Source organism: Pteropus vampyrus, unplaced genomic scaffold (assembly GCF_000151845.1).
Source record: "Pteropus vampyrus isolate Shadow unplaced genomic scaffold, Pvam_2.0 Scaffold681, whole genome shotgun sequence".
In the NCBI taxonomy this organism is placed as follows: Eukaryota; Metazoa; Chordata; class Mammalia; order Chiroptera; family Pteropodidae; genus Pteropus; species Pteropus vampyrus.
In genome coordinates, this window is record NW_011889462.1 from 817,680 (window position 1) to 832,541 (window position 14,862).

The following is a 14,862-nucleotide window of genomic DNA, read 5'->3' on the forward strand; positions in this document are numbered from 1 at the left end:
GACAGAGAATTTAAGATTGCAGTTCTGAAAAAACTCAATGAGATGCTAGAAAAATCAGATAGGCAGTTTAATGAACTTAGCAACAAAATCAATTAACAACAAAAATACTTTATCAAAAAAATAAACTTTAAAAAAGAACCAAATAGAACTTCTGAGTTGAAGAATTCAATAAAAGAATGAAACAATGAGCTTATGAAAGAGCTGACCAGATAGAGCAAAGAATTAGTGATATCGAAGACAGATATCTAGAAATGACACAGATGGAAGAAGAGAGAGACTTAAGAGTGAAAAAAAAAATAAAAGAACTCTACAAGAACTATCTGACATCCTCAGAAAGGGCAATATAAAAATGATAGGTATACCATAAGGAGAGGGGAGGAAGAAGAAAACAGAGAGCCTATTCAAACAAATGGTCACAAGAACTTTCCAAGCCTATGAAAAGAACTGAATCCTCAAATTGGAGAAGCAAAGAGAACACCTAATTATCTCAATCTAAAAACGCTGTCTCCAAGACACATTATATTAAAAATATCAGAAATTAATGACAAAGAATTCTCAAGATAGCCAGGGAAAAAAAGACAGTAACCCATTCAATTATCATTGACCTTTTCAGCAGAAACTTTACTAGCTAGGAGGGAGTGGAATGACATATTCAAACTATTGAGAGAAATCACCAGCCAAGAATAATATATCCAGCAATGTTTTCTTTTAGATGTGAAGGAGAAATAAAAACCTTTTCAGATATACAGGAGCTGAAGGAATTTTCCACCATAAGGCCTGCATTACAGGAAATACTGACGGAGTTATTATACTGAAACAAAAGGACAGAAAGATACACAACTATGTGCAAGATAACAAAGAAATAAGAAAACACAACCTTTATTCAGATAAAGTATTATAAACTTAAATATTACATAATGGTTAAAGAAAGCAAAAACATTTTAAAAAAAGACAATAGCTACTATAACTCAGAAATGAACTAACAGCATAAACAGGGATAATTTGAGACCAAAAAAAAAAAAACAGAAAAAGGGAGGGAGAAAAGGTCTGAATTTGCAAAAAGGAATGAAGATGTACGCAGAAGAAAAAGGACTAATGTATATACAAAACTTTGTTTTACATAAACTTAATGGTAGCCATGTAAAAGAAACCCCTAGAAATCAGACACATAACATAAAAAAGAAGAAACAGAGGGAAAAATCATAGAATATGACCAAACTGAAATAACAAAGAGAAACATAAGGGTAAAGAAACAATGGAGACACCAAGCTACCAGATAACAGAAGATAAAATGGCTATAGGAAAACCTCACATAATCATCACCCTAAATGTAAATGAACTGAACTCACCAGTAAAAAAGCACTGGTAAAAAAGACTGGATCAACAAACAAAACCCAACTTTCAAGAAACACATCTCGGCTGCAGGGAAAAATACAAACTCAAACTGAAAGAGTGGATAACAATACTCCAAGCAAATGGCATCCAGAGAAAAGCGGTGTAACAGTATTTATACCTAATGAAACAGACTTTAAGATAAAAAGGTAACAAGAGACAAAGATGGACATTTCATAATGATAAAGGGGACAATACATCAAGAAGACATAAAACTTATCAATATATATGCTCCTGACCAGGAAGCACCAAAATACATAAAGCAACTACTAACAGAACTAAAGGGAGTAACTGACAAAAACCCAATTATATAGGGGACCTAAATACTCCTAAATACAGAACTAAAGGGAGTAACTGACAAAAACCCAATTATATAGGGGACCTAAATACTCCACTGTCAGCTATGGATAGATCATCCAAACAGAAAATCAACGAGGAAATATCAACCTTAAATGAGACATTAGACCAGTTGGACATAATTGACATTTACAGAACCCTTCATACCCAAACACCAGATTATACATTCTTCTCTAGTGCACATGGAACATTCTCAAGGATAGACCGTATGTTGGGACACAAAACTATCTCAACATATTCAAGAAGACTGAAATCATACCAAGCATATTCTCCAACCACAATGATTTAAACCGGAATTCAACTGCAAAAAGAAAGCGGGAAAAATCACAAATATGTAGAGATCAAACAACATGGTACTAAAGAACGACTGGGTCTAAAAAGAAATAAAAAGAATGATTGAGAGATATACAGAAACAAATGAGAATGAAAATACACATATCAAAACTTCTGGGATACAGCAAAAGCAGTAAAAAGAAGAAAGTTCATATCATTACAGGTCTATCTCAAGAAACAAGAAAAATCCCAAATAATCAACCTAACATTACATCTTAAAGAACCAGAAAAAGAACAAATGAAGCCCAAGGTCAGCAAAAGAAAAATTAGAACAGAATTAAATAAAATCGAGAACAAAAAGACAATAAGAAAAATTAATGCAACAAAGAGCTGATTCTTTGAAGAGATCAAAAAAAATTAACAACCCCTGGCTAGTCTCACTGAGAAAAGAGACAAGACACAAATAAAACCAGAAATGAAAGAGAAGTTATGACGGATACCACCAAAACACAAGCTATCATACAAAAATACTATGAAAGATTGTATGCCACCAAATTTAATAACCTAGAAGATATGTACAAGTTCTCAGAAATATACAACCTTCCTAAACTGAATCATGAAGAACTAGAAAATCTAAACAGACCAATCAACAGTAAGAAAATTGAAACAAGCATCAAAACCTCCCCAAAAGTTAAAGTCCAGGATGAGATGCCTTCATTAGTGAATTCTACCAAACATTCAAAAATGATTTAATACCTGTTCTTCTCAAACTCTTCCAATATGTTGAAGAAGAAGCAATACTTCCTAACTCATTGTATGAGGCCAATATTATCTTGATATCAAAACTTGGTAAAGGTAATGTACAAAAAAGAAAACTACCAATATCTCTGATGAATACAGATATAAAAATCATAGAATATTAGCAGATCCAACACAATAATACATTAAAAAGATTACACATCACAATCGAGTAGGGCTCATTCCAGAGGCACAAGGATGGTTCATTAGATGCAAACTGATCAATGTAATATACCACATAAATAAAGGATTTAAATCATATGATCATATCAATAGATGCAGAAAAAGCATCTGACAAGATACAGTATCCATTTATGATTAAAACACTTAATAAAATAGGTATAGAAGGAAAGTACCTCAACATTATAAAGGCCATATATAACAAACTCTCAACTAATATTATATGTAATGGTGAAAAACTAAAAGCTTTCCCTCTAAGATGAGAAACAAGACAAGGCTCTCTGCTCTTACCACTCTTATTCAATATAGTGTTGGAAGTCACAGAGCAATCAGACAAGAGGAAGAAATAAAAGGTATCCAAATTGGGAACAAAGAAGTCAAATTCTCCCTGTTTACAGATGACATGATTATGTATATAGAAACCCCAGAAGACTCCACCCCCAAAAACAAACTATTAGAAACAATAAACAGATACAGTAAAGTTGCAGATACGAATCAATGTACAAAAATCCATGTTTCTATACATTAACAATGAAATTTCAGAAAAAGAAATTAAAAAAAATAATGCCTGTTGCAATTGCAACAAAAAGAATAAAATACCTACTAATAAACCTAACAAAGCATGTGAAAGATGTATATACTGAAAAGTATAAGACATTATTAAAAGAAATTGAAGAAAACACAAATGAGAAAAGATTCCGTGTTCATGGGTTGTATGAATTAACTTAGTAAAAATTGCTTTATTACCCAAAGCAATATACAGATTTAATGCAATCCCCATCAAAATCCCAACGGCAGTTTTTAAAGAAATAGAACAAAAAATTATCAGATTTGTATGAGAACACACAAGACCCCGAAGAGCCAAAGCAATCCAGAGAAAAAAGAACAAGGCTGGAGGTATCACACTGCCTGACTTCAAATTATATTATGAAGCAACAATAACCAAACCAGTATGGTATTGGCAGAAAAACAGACCAATGGAACAGAATTGAGAGCCCAGAAAAAATACCCCATAAATATGGGAAAATAATTTTCAAAAAATGAGCCAAAAACATACAGTAGAGAAAAAGAAAGCCTTTTCAATATGTTGCTGGGAAAATTGGAAAGCCACATGCTAAAGAATGAAACTAGACTGCTATTTGTTACCATACTCGATATTAACTCAAATGGATCAAAGACCTAAACATAAGACCTGAAACAATAAATTGCATAGAAGAAAACATGGGTACTAAACTCATGGACCTTGGATTTAGAGAGGATTTTATGAATATGACCTCAAAGGCAAGGGAAGTGAAAGTGAAAATAAACAAATGTGACTATATAAAAATAAAAAGCTTCTGCATGGCAAAAGAAATCAACAAAACAAAGAGGCAACCAACTGAAGGAGAAGATATTTGCAAACAACGCCTCCAATAAGGGGCTAATATCTAAAGTATACAAAGAAGTCATACAACTCAACGACAAAAAAAATAAACAATCCAACTGAAAAATGGGCAGAGGACCTGAACAGACATTCTCCCAAGAAGACATACAAATAACAAAGAGACATATGAAAAGATGCTCAACTTCATTAGATATTAATTAGGGAAATGCAAATAAAAACCACAATGAGATACTACCTGCACCAGTAAGAATGGCTGTTATCAACAAGGTAAGTAATAACAAGTGTTGGAGAGATTGTGGAAAAAAAGGAATTCTCATATACTGTTGGTGAGAGTAAACTGGTATAGCCACTATGGAAAAGAATATGGAGGTTACTTGAAAAATTAAGAATAGCATTACCATATGACCCAGCAATCCCTATTCTGGGTAGCTACCCCAAAACTTTGAAAACATTTATCTATAAGGATATATGCACTCTAATGTTCATTGCAGCATTATTCATGGTGACTACATGAAAACAACTGAAGTGCCCTTCGACAGATGACTGGATAAAGAAGATGTGGTCCATGTATGCAATGAAATATCACTCAGTCAAATGAAATATTATGAAATAGTATGAAATATTACTCAGAAAAGATGAAATACTGCCATTTGCAACAATATGGATGGATCTTGAGATTATCAACCTAAGCAAAAAAAAAAAGTCAAACAGAAAAAGTTGAGAACCATATGATTTCATCACATGTGAGATATGAAATTGAAAGCAACAAACAAGCCAAACAGAGACTCATGGACATAAGCAACAGCTTAGTGTTTACCGAAGGGAAGGGGCAGGGGAGGTAGATAAGGGTAAAGCAGGTCAAATAAAAGATAATGGAAGAAAATTTAACTTTGAGTGGTGAACACACAATACAATATACATATGATTACTGAATTATACACTTAAAACCTATATAATTTTATTAACCAATGCCACCCAATAAATTTAATAAAAAAGTAAACTCTCTTTAAATTAAAAAACAAAACACATTTCTTGTGATTCTGCTTTGGTGGTGAGGAACTACTTTAGCTTTTTCTGGCCCAAGGCACTCTTTTACCTCTCCTTAGATTCTAAATGATAGCCTTGTTGAGGAGAGTTAATCTTGGGTATAGGTCCTTGCTTTTCATCACTTTTGAGTACTTTGTGCCAATCCCTTCTGGCCTGCAAAGTTTCTGTGTAGAAATCAGCTGTCAGTCTTATGGAGCCGACTTGTAGACAACTGCTTTTCTCATGCTGCTTTTCTGATTGTCTTCAACCTTTGGCATGTGAATTACGACATGTTCTGGTGTAGGTTTGGGTTCATCTTCTTTAAGACTCTCTGCACTTCTTGGACTTGTATGTCTATTTCATTTGACAAGTTAGGTAAGTTTTCAGTCATTATTTCTTGAAACAGATTTTCAATTTCTTGCTCTCTTCTCTTTCTGGTACCCCTATGATGTGAATGTTGTTATACTTAATGTTGTCTCAGAGATCCCTTAAACTATCCTCATTTTTTAAAATTGTTTTCTTTTTGCTTTGTCTTCCAAATCACTGATTTGACCCTCTGCTTCATCTAAACTGATGTTGATTCCATCTAATATATTCATTTTGGTTATTGTAGCCTTCATTTCAGACTGGTTCTTTTTTATGGTTTCTATTTCTGTGTAAATTCACAGTGAGTTCATCTATTCTCTTCCTAAGTTCACTGAGCATCCTTATAATCAGTGTTTTGAACTCTGTATCTGTAGATTGCTTGCCTCCATTTTGTTTAGCGGTTTTTCTTGAGTTTTGTCCTGTTTTCATTTGATACGTTTGTCTCTTCATTTTGGCTGCCTGTCTGTCTGTTTCTTGGTATTAGGTAGATCTGCTATGTCTCCTAGTCTTGGCAGGGTGGCCTTATGTATTTATGTAGTAGGTGTCCTGTGGGGTCTGGGGGAACAGTCATCCTTGTCACCTGTGGGGTCTGGGGGAACAGTCATCTTTGTCATCTGTGGGATCTGAGGGAACAGCCATCCTTGTCACCAGCTATTCTAGGAGTGTCCTCTTGTGTGGGTTGTGTGTGCCCGCCCATTTTAGTTGAGCCTTGATTGCTACTGGCATGTCAGTGGGTAGGGCTGACTCTCCGGCTGACTGGCTGTGAGGACTGGCTGTAACTGCAATGGATGAGCTGTTGTTTGGAGGCTGGCCCCGCTGGAGTGGGATTTGCTGTAGCGGGGCTCTGGTGCCTGCTGAGTCCACACTTTGGGTGTCACATATGGAGCTAACTGGGTGGTGCTCTAGTATGGTCTGAAGCTGGCCACTGGGTCTGGGGCGTTTTGGGAGGGGCTGCTGCCTGCGCCTGGCCTGGGGCCACCTGGTAGAAGCTACAGAATGATCTGTAGTAGGCAGCTGCCTGTGCTGGATTTGGAGGCACCTGGGAGTGGCTATGCTCTGAATTGAGGCCAGCTGCCACTACCACCAGGCTAAGGGCTGCTTAGCAAGAGGTACAGGGCACACTGAGGCCAGCCACTGGTTATTTGGGGTTTGTGAACCTTTCAGAGATTTTAGGGAATCTATAGCTTGGGCCCAGGCTGGCAGTTTGTGAGAAACAGCCAATGAAAGAAGTTTGAGCTTGTGCACAAGTTAGGTGGGGAAGGTTCTCAAGAAATCCCCAGGATGGAGTGAGTGGTATTAGCCAGTTCAATGGAGACTCAGATTTGGTGCCTGCCTGCACCTACAGGCTGGGTGGTGGAAGGCTCAACAAAGGAACAATGGAGCTGCCCTTCCAGAGCTCATCTCAAAGCCAGATAATTCAGTTCCTTCTCATTTGTCCCTGGGCTTTTTCAAGTTTCTGCTCCAGCACATGGTGCCCAGAGTGAGAGTCCATTAGTTAGTATATCTGTACATGGACCCTCTAAGAAGAATACCTGGTACTCCAGCAGCCCTCCATCTCACCTAGACAGAATCCCCACTGATTTTCACAGCTAGATGTTGTGGGGACTCCTCTTCTCAGCACTGGTGGTCTGGGCTGGGGAGCCCAGTGTGAGACTGGGACCCCTTGCTCCTCGGCTGGGACCTCTGTAGCCAACATACACCTCCTGATTCTTAGCTACCGTACATAGGTGTGGGACTAGTCCAGTTTCTCATCCCCACCCCTTTATACCCTTAGTTATAGGGCTTCTGTTCAGTTAGGCTTCAGGTAGTTCTCAAGGATGGTTGTTCTGTAATTTACTTGTAATTTTGATGCAGTTGTGGGAGGAGGCAAGAACTATGCTCTGATGCTTTATTTTCTGTTGGCTAAGAATGGATCCAAGAAGCTAAGACCATTCTTCATGGTCTTCTCTGGTTTAGAGGAGCGGAAGACTAAGCCAGTGACCTCAAGTTCCCTGCTCCAACTTCAACCAGAGCTAGAAAGGGAGCAGCTGTTTTTCCATTTGTTTTAAATACTGGAATCTTGTATAATAATTCAATAAACAATTAAAGGGGGTTTCATCTCTAAATAAAAAACATGAAAGCCCTTGGACTTGATAACTTAATATTACTTCCTGCTGTAAAAATCCATGAGTACAATACCAAAATTACGTAAAGATCTTCTGTAAGAGAACTCAAATCTACTGCAAATATGGGTAACGACTCACACAGATGTTTGTAAAAACTAGTGTTCTGATTTTAAAGAAACATACTACACTTTTATTTTATCTTTATGACTTAATTTTTGTTATTCAAAGACAGTAATTATAAACTCACTTTGCCTTTCATATTCCCAGACTCCTTTTCAGTTAACTTCAGACGTTAATAATAGGAAAACACTCAAACCTGAGACCTTTTAGAAAAATTCCATGAGGTAATACAGTAAATAGGTAAAGTTCTATCTTTAAATGTAAGGTATACTTACCAACAGTCAGGAAATCTGATCGATACTGACAAGTCATTCCAAACCCAAAATCTCGCCAAAAGCCAGAATCCTTTTTGTGAACCTTAAGGCGGGGAAGAAGGGGAACAATGAAAAAAGTTTGAATATTTTCAAATAATTTTTCCTGTCATTTATGTGACTGATAACATACATTTATATTATTAAATCCTTATAAAACCAAAAAAATATATATAGTAATTTCCATAAGCAAGGATTCTGGCCACTTTCAATTTAATTGAATTCAAGCCCTGTAACAAGGTGTAAGCTGAGGTTACTAATAATCAAACAGTGTGGTACCTCACTTTAACAGTCTTACATTCTATTCTAGGAGGGCAACAGTTAAACATACTGTAATATACTGTGATCAGTTCTACACGGTGTACCTTATTTGGTACCTACCCAGCATCCATTCTCCTGTCCCTTTCCTGATTGTGTACATTTTTGGCCTCATGCAACCCATGAACTTCCTTCCACCTGTAGCTTCAGACTGGGCTACAGAGAAAACTCTATACCAGTGTGACAGTCTCACACCACTTACTGTATGAATTGGTTCATTAACAGGCATTAGACAAAATTCAGGGTAACATGCTAAAAGGGGAGGATTGTTGGAAATTTTGGAAAACAAAGTCCCCTTGTTCTTCTGAGAGGGCTACTAGAAAAGACACTTGCTCTTTTTGGATGGTATAGGGCAGGGGTCAACAAACTACAGCCTCAGGACTAAATGTGGCCTGCTGCTTGGTTTTGTAAATAATTTTATTGGAATACAGTTACACTCATTTGTTTACAAATTTGTCTATGGTTGTTTTCATGGCACAATGGCAGAACTGAAGAAGTGTAACAGGGATTGTATGGCCTGCAAAGCCCAAAATATTTTCTATGTGGCTTTTTACAGATAGTTTTGCCAAGCCCAGGTATATAGGGTATAGATATGATGTTTGGAACTGCTACAGTCCTTTTTCCACCATGAGGGAAACCAGTTTTAAAATGAAGCTGTCACCACTGAAGTCCAAGCAGAGAAGGAAAATCAGGGCTTTGGTGATACTGAGTCCCCAGAATCAATAAAAGTTGAAGCCTGATACACCTCCTTTACTTACACATTCAACAAGTGTTTAAACAGTGGACATGGTGCTGGGAGCTAAGACACAGCAGTGAACACAGGTGACAAAGTACTCGTCATCAAAAAGCCATCATTTTTATGGGAAAATAGCAAATAAATAAATAAATACATCTCAAGTGGTGATACATGCCAGGAAGAAAAATATATTAGGACAAGGGGAGAGCATGACAGAGAGAAAGCCTATTTGGATATGATGGCCACGAAAGGCCTCTGAGGAGGTAATGTTTGAGCAGGGACCTTAATGAAATGAGGGAGTGAGCTATGTAAATATCTGGAATATATCACTTCAGGAAAGCGGGCAGCATGTACAATGTTTCTGAGGCAGAAGCTTGCTTGGAGTGTTTGACAAACAGCAGAGAAATGACTGTGACAAAAGCAGAAAAATGAGGCCCTGGCATCAAGAAAGTCTCCTAATATTTTAAAAAGATTAATGGTAGCATTGTATTTTTATATGCGTATGGAGATGACCTAGAAGAGATTGCAAAATGTTAGAACAGGAGAGTGAGAGGAAAGAATGGCTAGAGGGTGTTCTTGTTTAGGTGCCAAGGGATGAGCTCTAGTTTAATAGAAAAGGTTGGGCTGAGGATTAGATACAGAGGTAGTGAGGCTGATGGATCTCACGATACAATGTAGAAGTGAATGTTCAACTGCTTCTCTTTTCTAAGTGAAATATGAAGTAAGATATGTGGAGAGTGAGGAGTGGTGAAGGATATCAGGAGGCACAAGGAGGACAATGGAGCTAGCTAGGAGGACAGACAGCAAGTGGACTAGGGTAAGGTGCAGGACTTGGGAGCAGCCTGGGAACCCTGAAGCCCATGGTCATACATTTAAAGCAATGCCGTGTGGTGGGGCTATGTGTTTCTTACCTTCCGTATTCCACTGCTCTGTGCCTGGTTGAAAGAGTTGCCCTTAACCAGGTTGGTGTTCTAAGAGAGAACAGTGGAAGGCGTGAGGGATGAAGGAGGTGGTTATAGCAAAGAAGATGCAGATAATAACTGACCATAGAGTCTGAGGTGAGTATGGTGAGAAACGAGGATATGGACATACATGAGGAGGGTGACAGAAAGGACAGGGGGGTACCTCATCCAAACTGTAGCGTTCTGAGATAGCTTTCTCAAAGAAATGAAATTGGAACTGGTATCTGAGAGATAAGTAAGAGTTAGGCGATCGCAAGATGTGCTGGGGGTGAGTTCCAGGCAAAGGAAGTTTATAAAAACACCTGTAGATGGGAGTGAGCATTGTGGGTGAAGGATGATGGCACTAAACATTAGAGTCAGAAGTAGAGAGGCCCACAAACGTAGACCACGGCTCAGCAAGCTCCTCCTATAAAAGATTCAGTACAATATATTTAAGGTTCTGTGGAATATACAGTCTGCTTCAACTATTCAACCCTGCCACTGTGAAAGCAGTAATTGATAGTAAGTAATCAAATACACATACTGTGTTCCAATAAACTTTATTTCTGGACACTGAAATCTATATTTCATATAGTTTTCAGGTGCCACAAAATATTATTCTTTTAAAAAGGAAAATTTTCCACCACTTTAAAAAGAATAGTAATTTTTCAACCATTCATAACTAATGGGCCATACAAAAGTAGGCAGCATGACAGATTTGGCCTGCAGGCCATACACTGCTGAACCCTAGCCTAGAGGGTCCTCAGGGCCACATCAGAGAGAATCACATGTGCCTGGTCATATGGTTTGGGCTTTATCTTAATGGGAATTCTCTGAAGAGTTGAGGCAAAAGGAATAATGTGATCAGATGATGTTTTTGGAAGATCATTCTGGTTGAAGTATAGAGGAGAGATAAGAAGGGGCAAGAAGGGATTAGGAATGCTGGTTAACAGGCAACAGTTATAATCTGGGAATAGGAAGCTAGTAGTGTAGACAGACTATCATGGTATGTACAGAAAGAAAAAACTGGATGGATATAAAAAGGATTTAGGACACCAAATTAATTGACAGAATCAGCGAGTGACTGAATGGGCAGGAGTCGGGGATATGGGGGAAGGATCAACCACAGATGACAGCAGGCTGCCTTTCTGAACAATAGGTATGTGATGATGCCATTTTCTAAGAGCAGGACTGCAGGAGAAAGGGCCGCCCAGAAGGAACGATGCAGAGCTGGGTTCTGAACATAATGAATTTATCTGTACGGCAGCCACATGGAAATTCCTGCAGAAAGCAGGAATATAGGAATATAAAAGTCTGTAGAGGAGGCAAATTTTGAGAAGAGTAGGGACAGTCTGAAAAAGCTGATGTGCAGAATGAGAGAACTGACTAGAAAACAGAATGAACCAGGCAGGCCTGAGAACTTGTCAAGTTGGAGCTAATAAACGAGGTACACATTTTCCTTTTCCATAACGACACTTAATTCTAAAACAATAAATATGAAAGCATTTTAGTGAGGTGAGGTAAAAGAGACGATGAAAATGTGTTTATAATAACTGCTGTTTTTCATTGAAAGCTTGTTTCCTATTTGTGAAACAAACACAAAGGAACCTAGCAAGGATCTTTGTGGCCTTTCATAACACAGAGAGTCTTACCAGCTGCTGCTCCACAGGAGGGGGCACATCTTGACTGGCATAAACAATGGCAGGGTTGTAAAGACTGAATACCACAGGGTAAAACACCTTCTTACCTATAAATCAAAATATACGTTTATATCACACAAAGAAATCATAAAACGACTGATCCGTATTATAATATCTATTACTATTTTGTTAAAGTCTTTGACTCCATATGATGATTTTGTCAATATTATATTTTATTAATATTCAGGATACTGAACATCCTGTTGATTTCATGAACATGATAATGACTAATTTTTCCCTGGACTCTGGGGAGATGCACAAAGGTATTCTCTCAGTTTTTATTAGGTGAGCCATTTATTACTATTTATTTCATCTAACTATAGTAGTAGATACAGGTTAACCTCTGGCAATCACCAAGAAACTTAGAAACTTATGTTGAACTCACCATTCAAAATGAACCAAACAGTAAATCTAAGGAATACTGTACAATGAATCGATATATAGAGAATTAAAATATAGAACTGCAGATAGATTTGAATAAGATTTGGAAAAGAAAAGAATTAAAAATACCTGATGTGATAGCCCTTGTAGAAGGCCTTGTCATTATCATTCAAATTGACAGAACTGAAGGGACCTTACAGGCTAACTAGTCCATCTCCCCTCAAAAGGAAATGCCTCGCTTAGACTGGCCTTAATCAGACATGATACTATGAAGTGCCCAGTAATTGTCAAGGATCTAATAAGTAAGGTGGTAGCCTTTTTTATTACAAGATTCCTAGCAGATGCTCATCTCATCTTCCTCAAAACCCACTTAGGATGGGGATCTCAGTGCCGCAGAGGCAAATCCATTTATGGATATAAAAATATTTTACATTGAACAAATATATTTCCTCCAACTTCCACATTTTGAAATTCGTGTTGTCTGGTATAACAAAAGTAAACCTAACCCTTATTTACTCACTAGGCTCTCAGAGAGTTCCTGACAATTATCCCACCAAATAGATCAATAAGAAGGTAATGTACATGATACGAATAGTTCTACATTAAAAAATACGAGATTTTTTTAATACAGAAAACTTTTTCTGTATTAAATCAAATAAGATTTGATTTATAAAAATATCATTTTCTCATATATTTTTAAAAAATATCTGTAACATAAAGCAAAATATAGTACATCATTCCAAAATGCATAGTCTGGAAACCAAGCTTGTGTATGTGTTGGCACCATCGCCTGAGGTAGAGTGATTCTGACTCTCGCACATCTCCACACAGTTTGCTTGGCTCTTTATCCGACAGGTACTGCTTTCTCCCTGTCAATTTCAAGACTTTCTATTCCTTTGCACTTGTTTACTTAGATTCATAAGTAGATGTAAGAGAACAGGGGATATGAATTTCAGAGGGATAAATTTTCGCTTTTCTACATAATGTTCCACTTAAATTATGCCTAATATAACTTTTAAAAAACATAGGTAACTTAATTCAAAATATGGGACATGCTGACATTATTCCAAATTCTATACTCAGGTCATCTAATAACATTTTACGCACCTGGCTCCGCATTTAACCGGCAGCTGTTAAGGAATTCGGCTGAGAAATATATATCAACATCACAGAAAAACATCAAGACCTCTCCCTTGTCCCAAGCTCGTGCACCCACATTTAGTCCTCTTCCACGATTAAATTCTTCATTCAGTGAGACCAAGGTGTAATTGTGAAAATTAGACTCACTATGAGGAAAGCACATACAAATTATAAATCTCACTTACAGTTTAACTCTTCCTTCAACACAACTTAAAAATATGTTTTACACTTCTGATATTTTGTTATGTTGGCTCTACATTCATACATGGAAAGGAAATCATTAGCTTCACATGTATGATCATCATCAGGGGCAGATATTCATTAAATGCCCACATGTGAAGCAACATGATGGTGGTGCAAAGTTAATAAGTGTTAAGGGAAGGCTGCTGCCCTTCAGGATCTTAAAAACATATTGGAGAAGATAAGAAATATATAAATGGAAAAACAGCCATACTGTTTGGTAATAAGTAATTGCATTCCACATGACTGATACATACAAAGAGGGCTCTTCTATTGAGTTCTTCAGATCTCTGCTCAAATGTCCTCTTATCAGAGGGATCCCCCTCACACCATATGTAAAGTAGCCCCAGCCTCCCTTCTCTTTAATCTCTATCCCCTTGCCCAGCTTTGTTTTCCTCAGTCCCATCAGACATGTTTGTCTGAGCATCTCCCCCACTGGAATGTAAACTCCATGAGAGCAATGATTCTGTTTTATTGCTATGGACACCATGCCCCCCATAGAGTAGGAGCTCAATAAATATTTGCTGAATGAATGAATAAATAAACAGCAGGTCTGAGAAAAAAAAAAGATTCCTTTTGTTTGGAGTAGTTAGAGAAGATGTTAGAACTGGAATTTAATTTAGGCTTTGGTTAAAATCCTAAATTCAGTGGTGAGCGTAAAGGTTATTCCAGTTAATTATTCTCAAAGGCAAAGAGTTAAGAAAGTATAAAGCATTTTAGAGACAAGGGATCAGATAAGTCATTCTGGCACAGAGGGATCCCAGAATGAGATCAATGAAAGAAAACCAGAAAAGGGTCAGACTGAGTACCTTCCATGAAAAGTTAAAGAATATGGTCCATGTCCTAAAGGAAGAGTCAGGGTTTTTCAGCCAGGGCAGTGGTTCTCACAGTGAAGTTCCCCTACCCAGAGCATCAGCTTCCTCTAGGAAACTGTTAGAAATGCAAATTCTCAGGCCCCACTCCAGACCCCTAAATCAGATGCTAGAGATGGAGTTGAGCACCTGTGTCTTAATAAGCCCTCCAGGTGACTCTGATGTTAAAGTTGGAGAACTGCTGCACTAGGGTATAGCCAGATCCAAAAAAAAAAAAAAAAA

General features: G+C 37.5%; 1 protein-coding gene across 4 annotated transcripts in view; it reads right to left on the minus strand.

The window, feature by feature from the left end:
• CSGALNACT2 (chondroitin sulfate N-acetylgalactosaminyltransferase 2) overlaps nucleotides 1–14,862 on the minus strand; it is a 44,322-nt gene that overhangs the window by 4,803 nt on the left and 24,657 nt on the right. For all 4 annotated transcript variants that reach the window (XM_011385319.2, XM_023526053.1, XM_023526054.1 and 1 more), the window contains 3 exons: nucleotides 13,496–13,674; nucleotides 11,960–12,054; nucleotides 8,277–8,358 (listed from right to left, as the gene is read on the minus strand). In XM_011385319.2, the coding sequence (XP_011383621.1) occupies nucleotides 8,277–8,358; nucleotides 11,960–12,054; nucleotides 13,496–13,674 (356 nt within the window). The remainder of the gene's footprint in view (nucleotides 1–8,276; nucleotides 8,359–11,959; nucleotides 12,055–13,495; nucleotides 13,675–14,862) is intronic.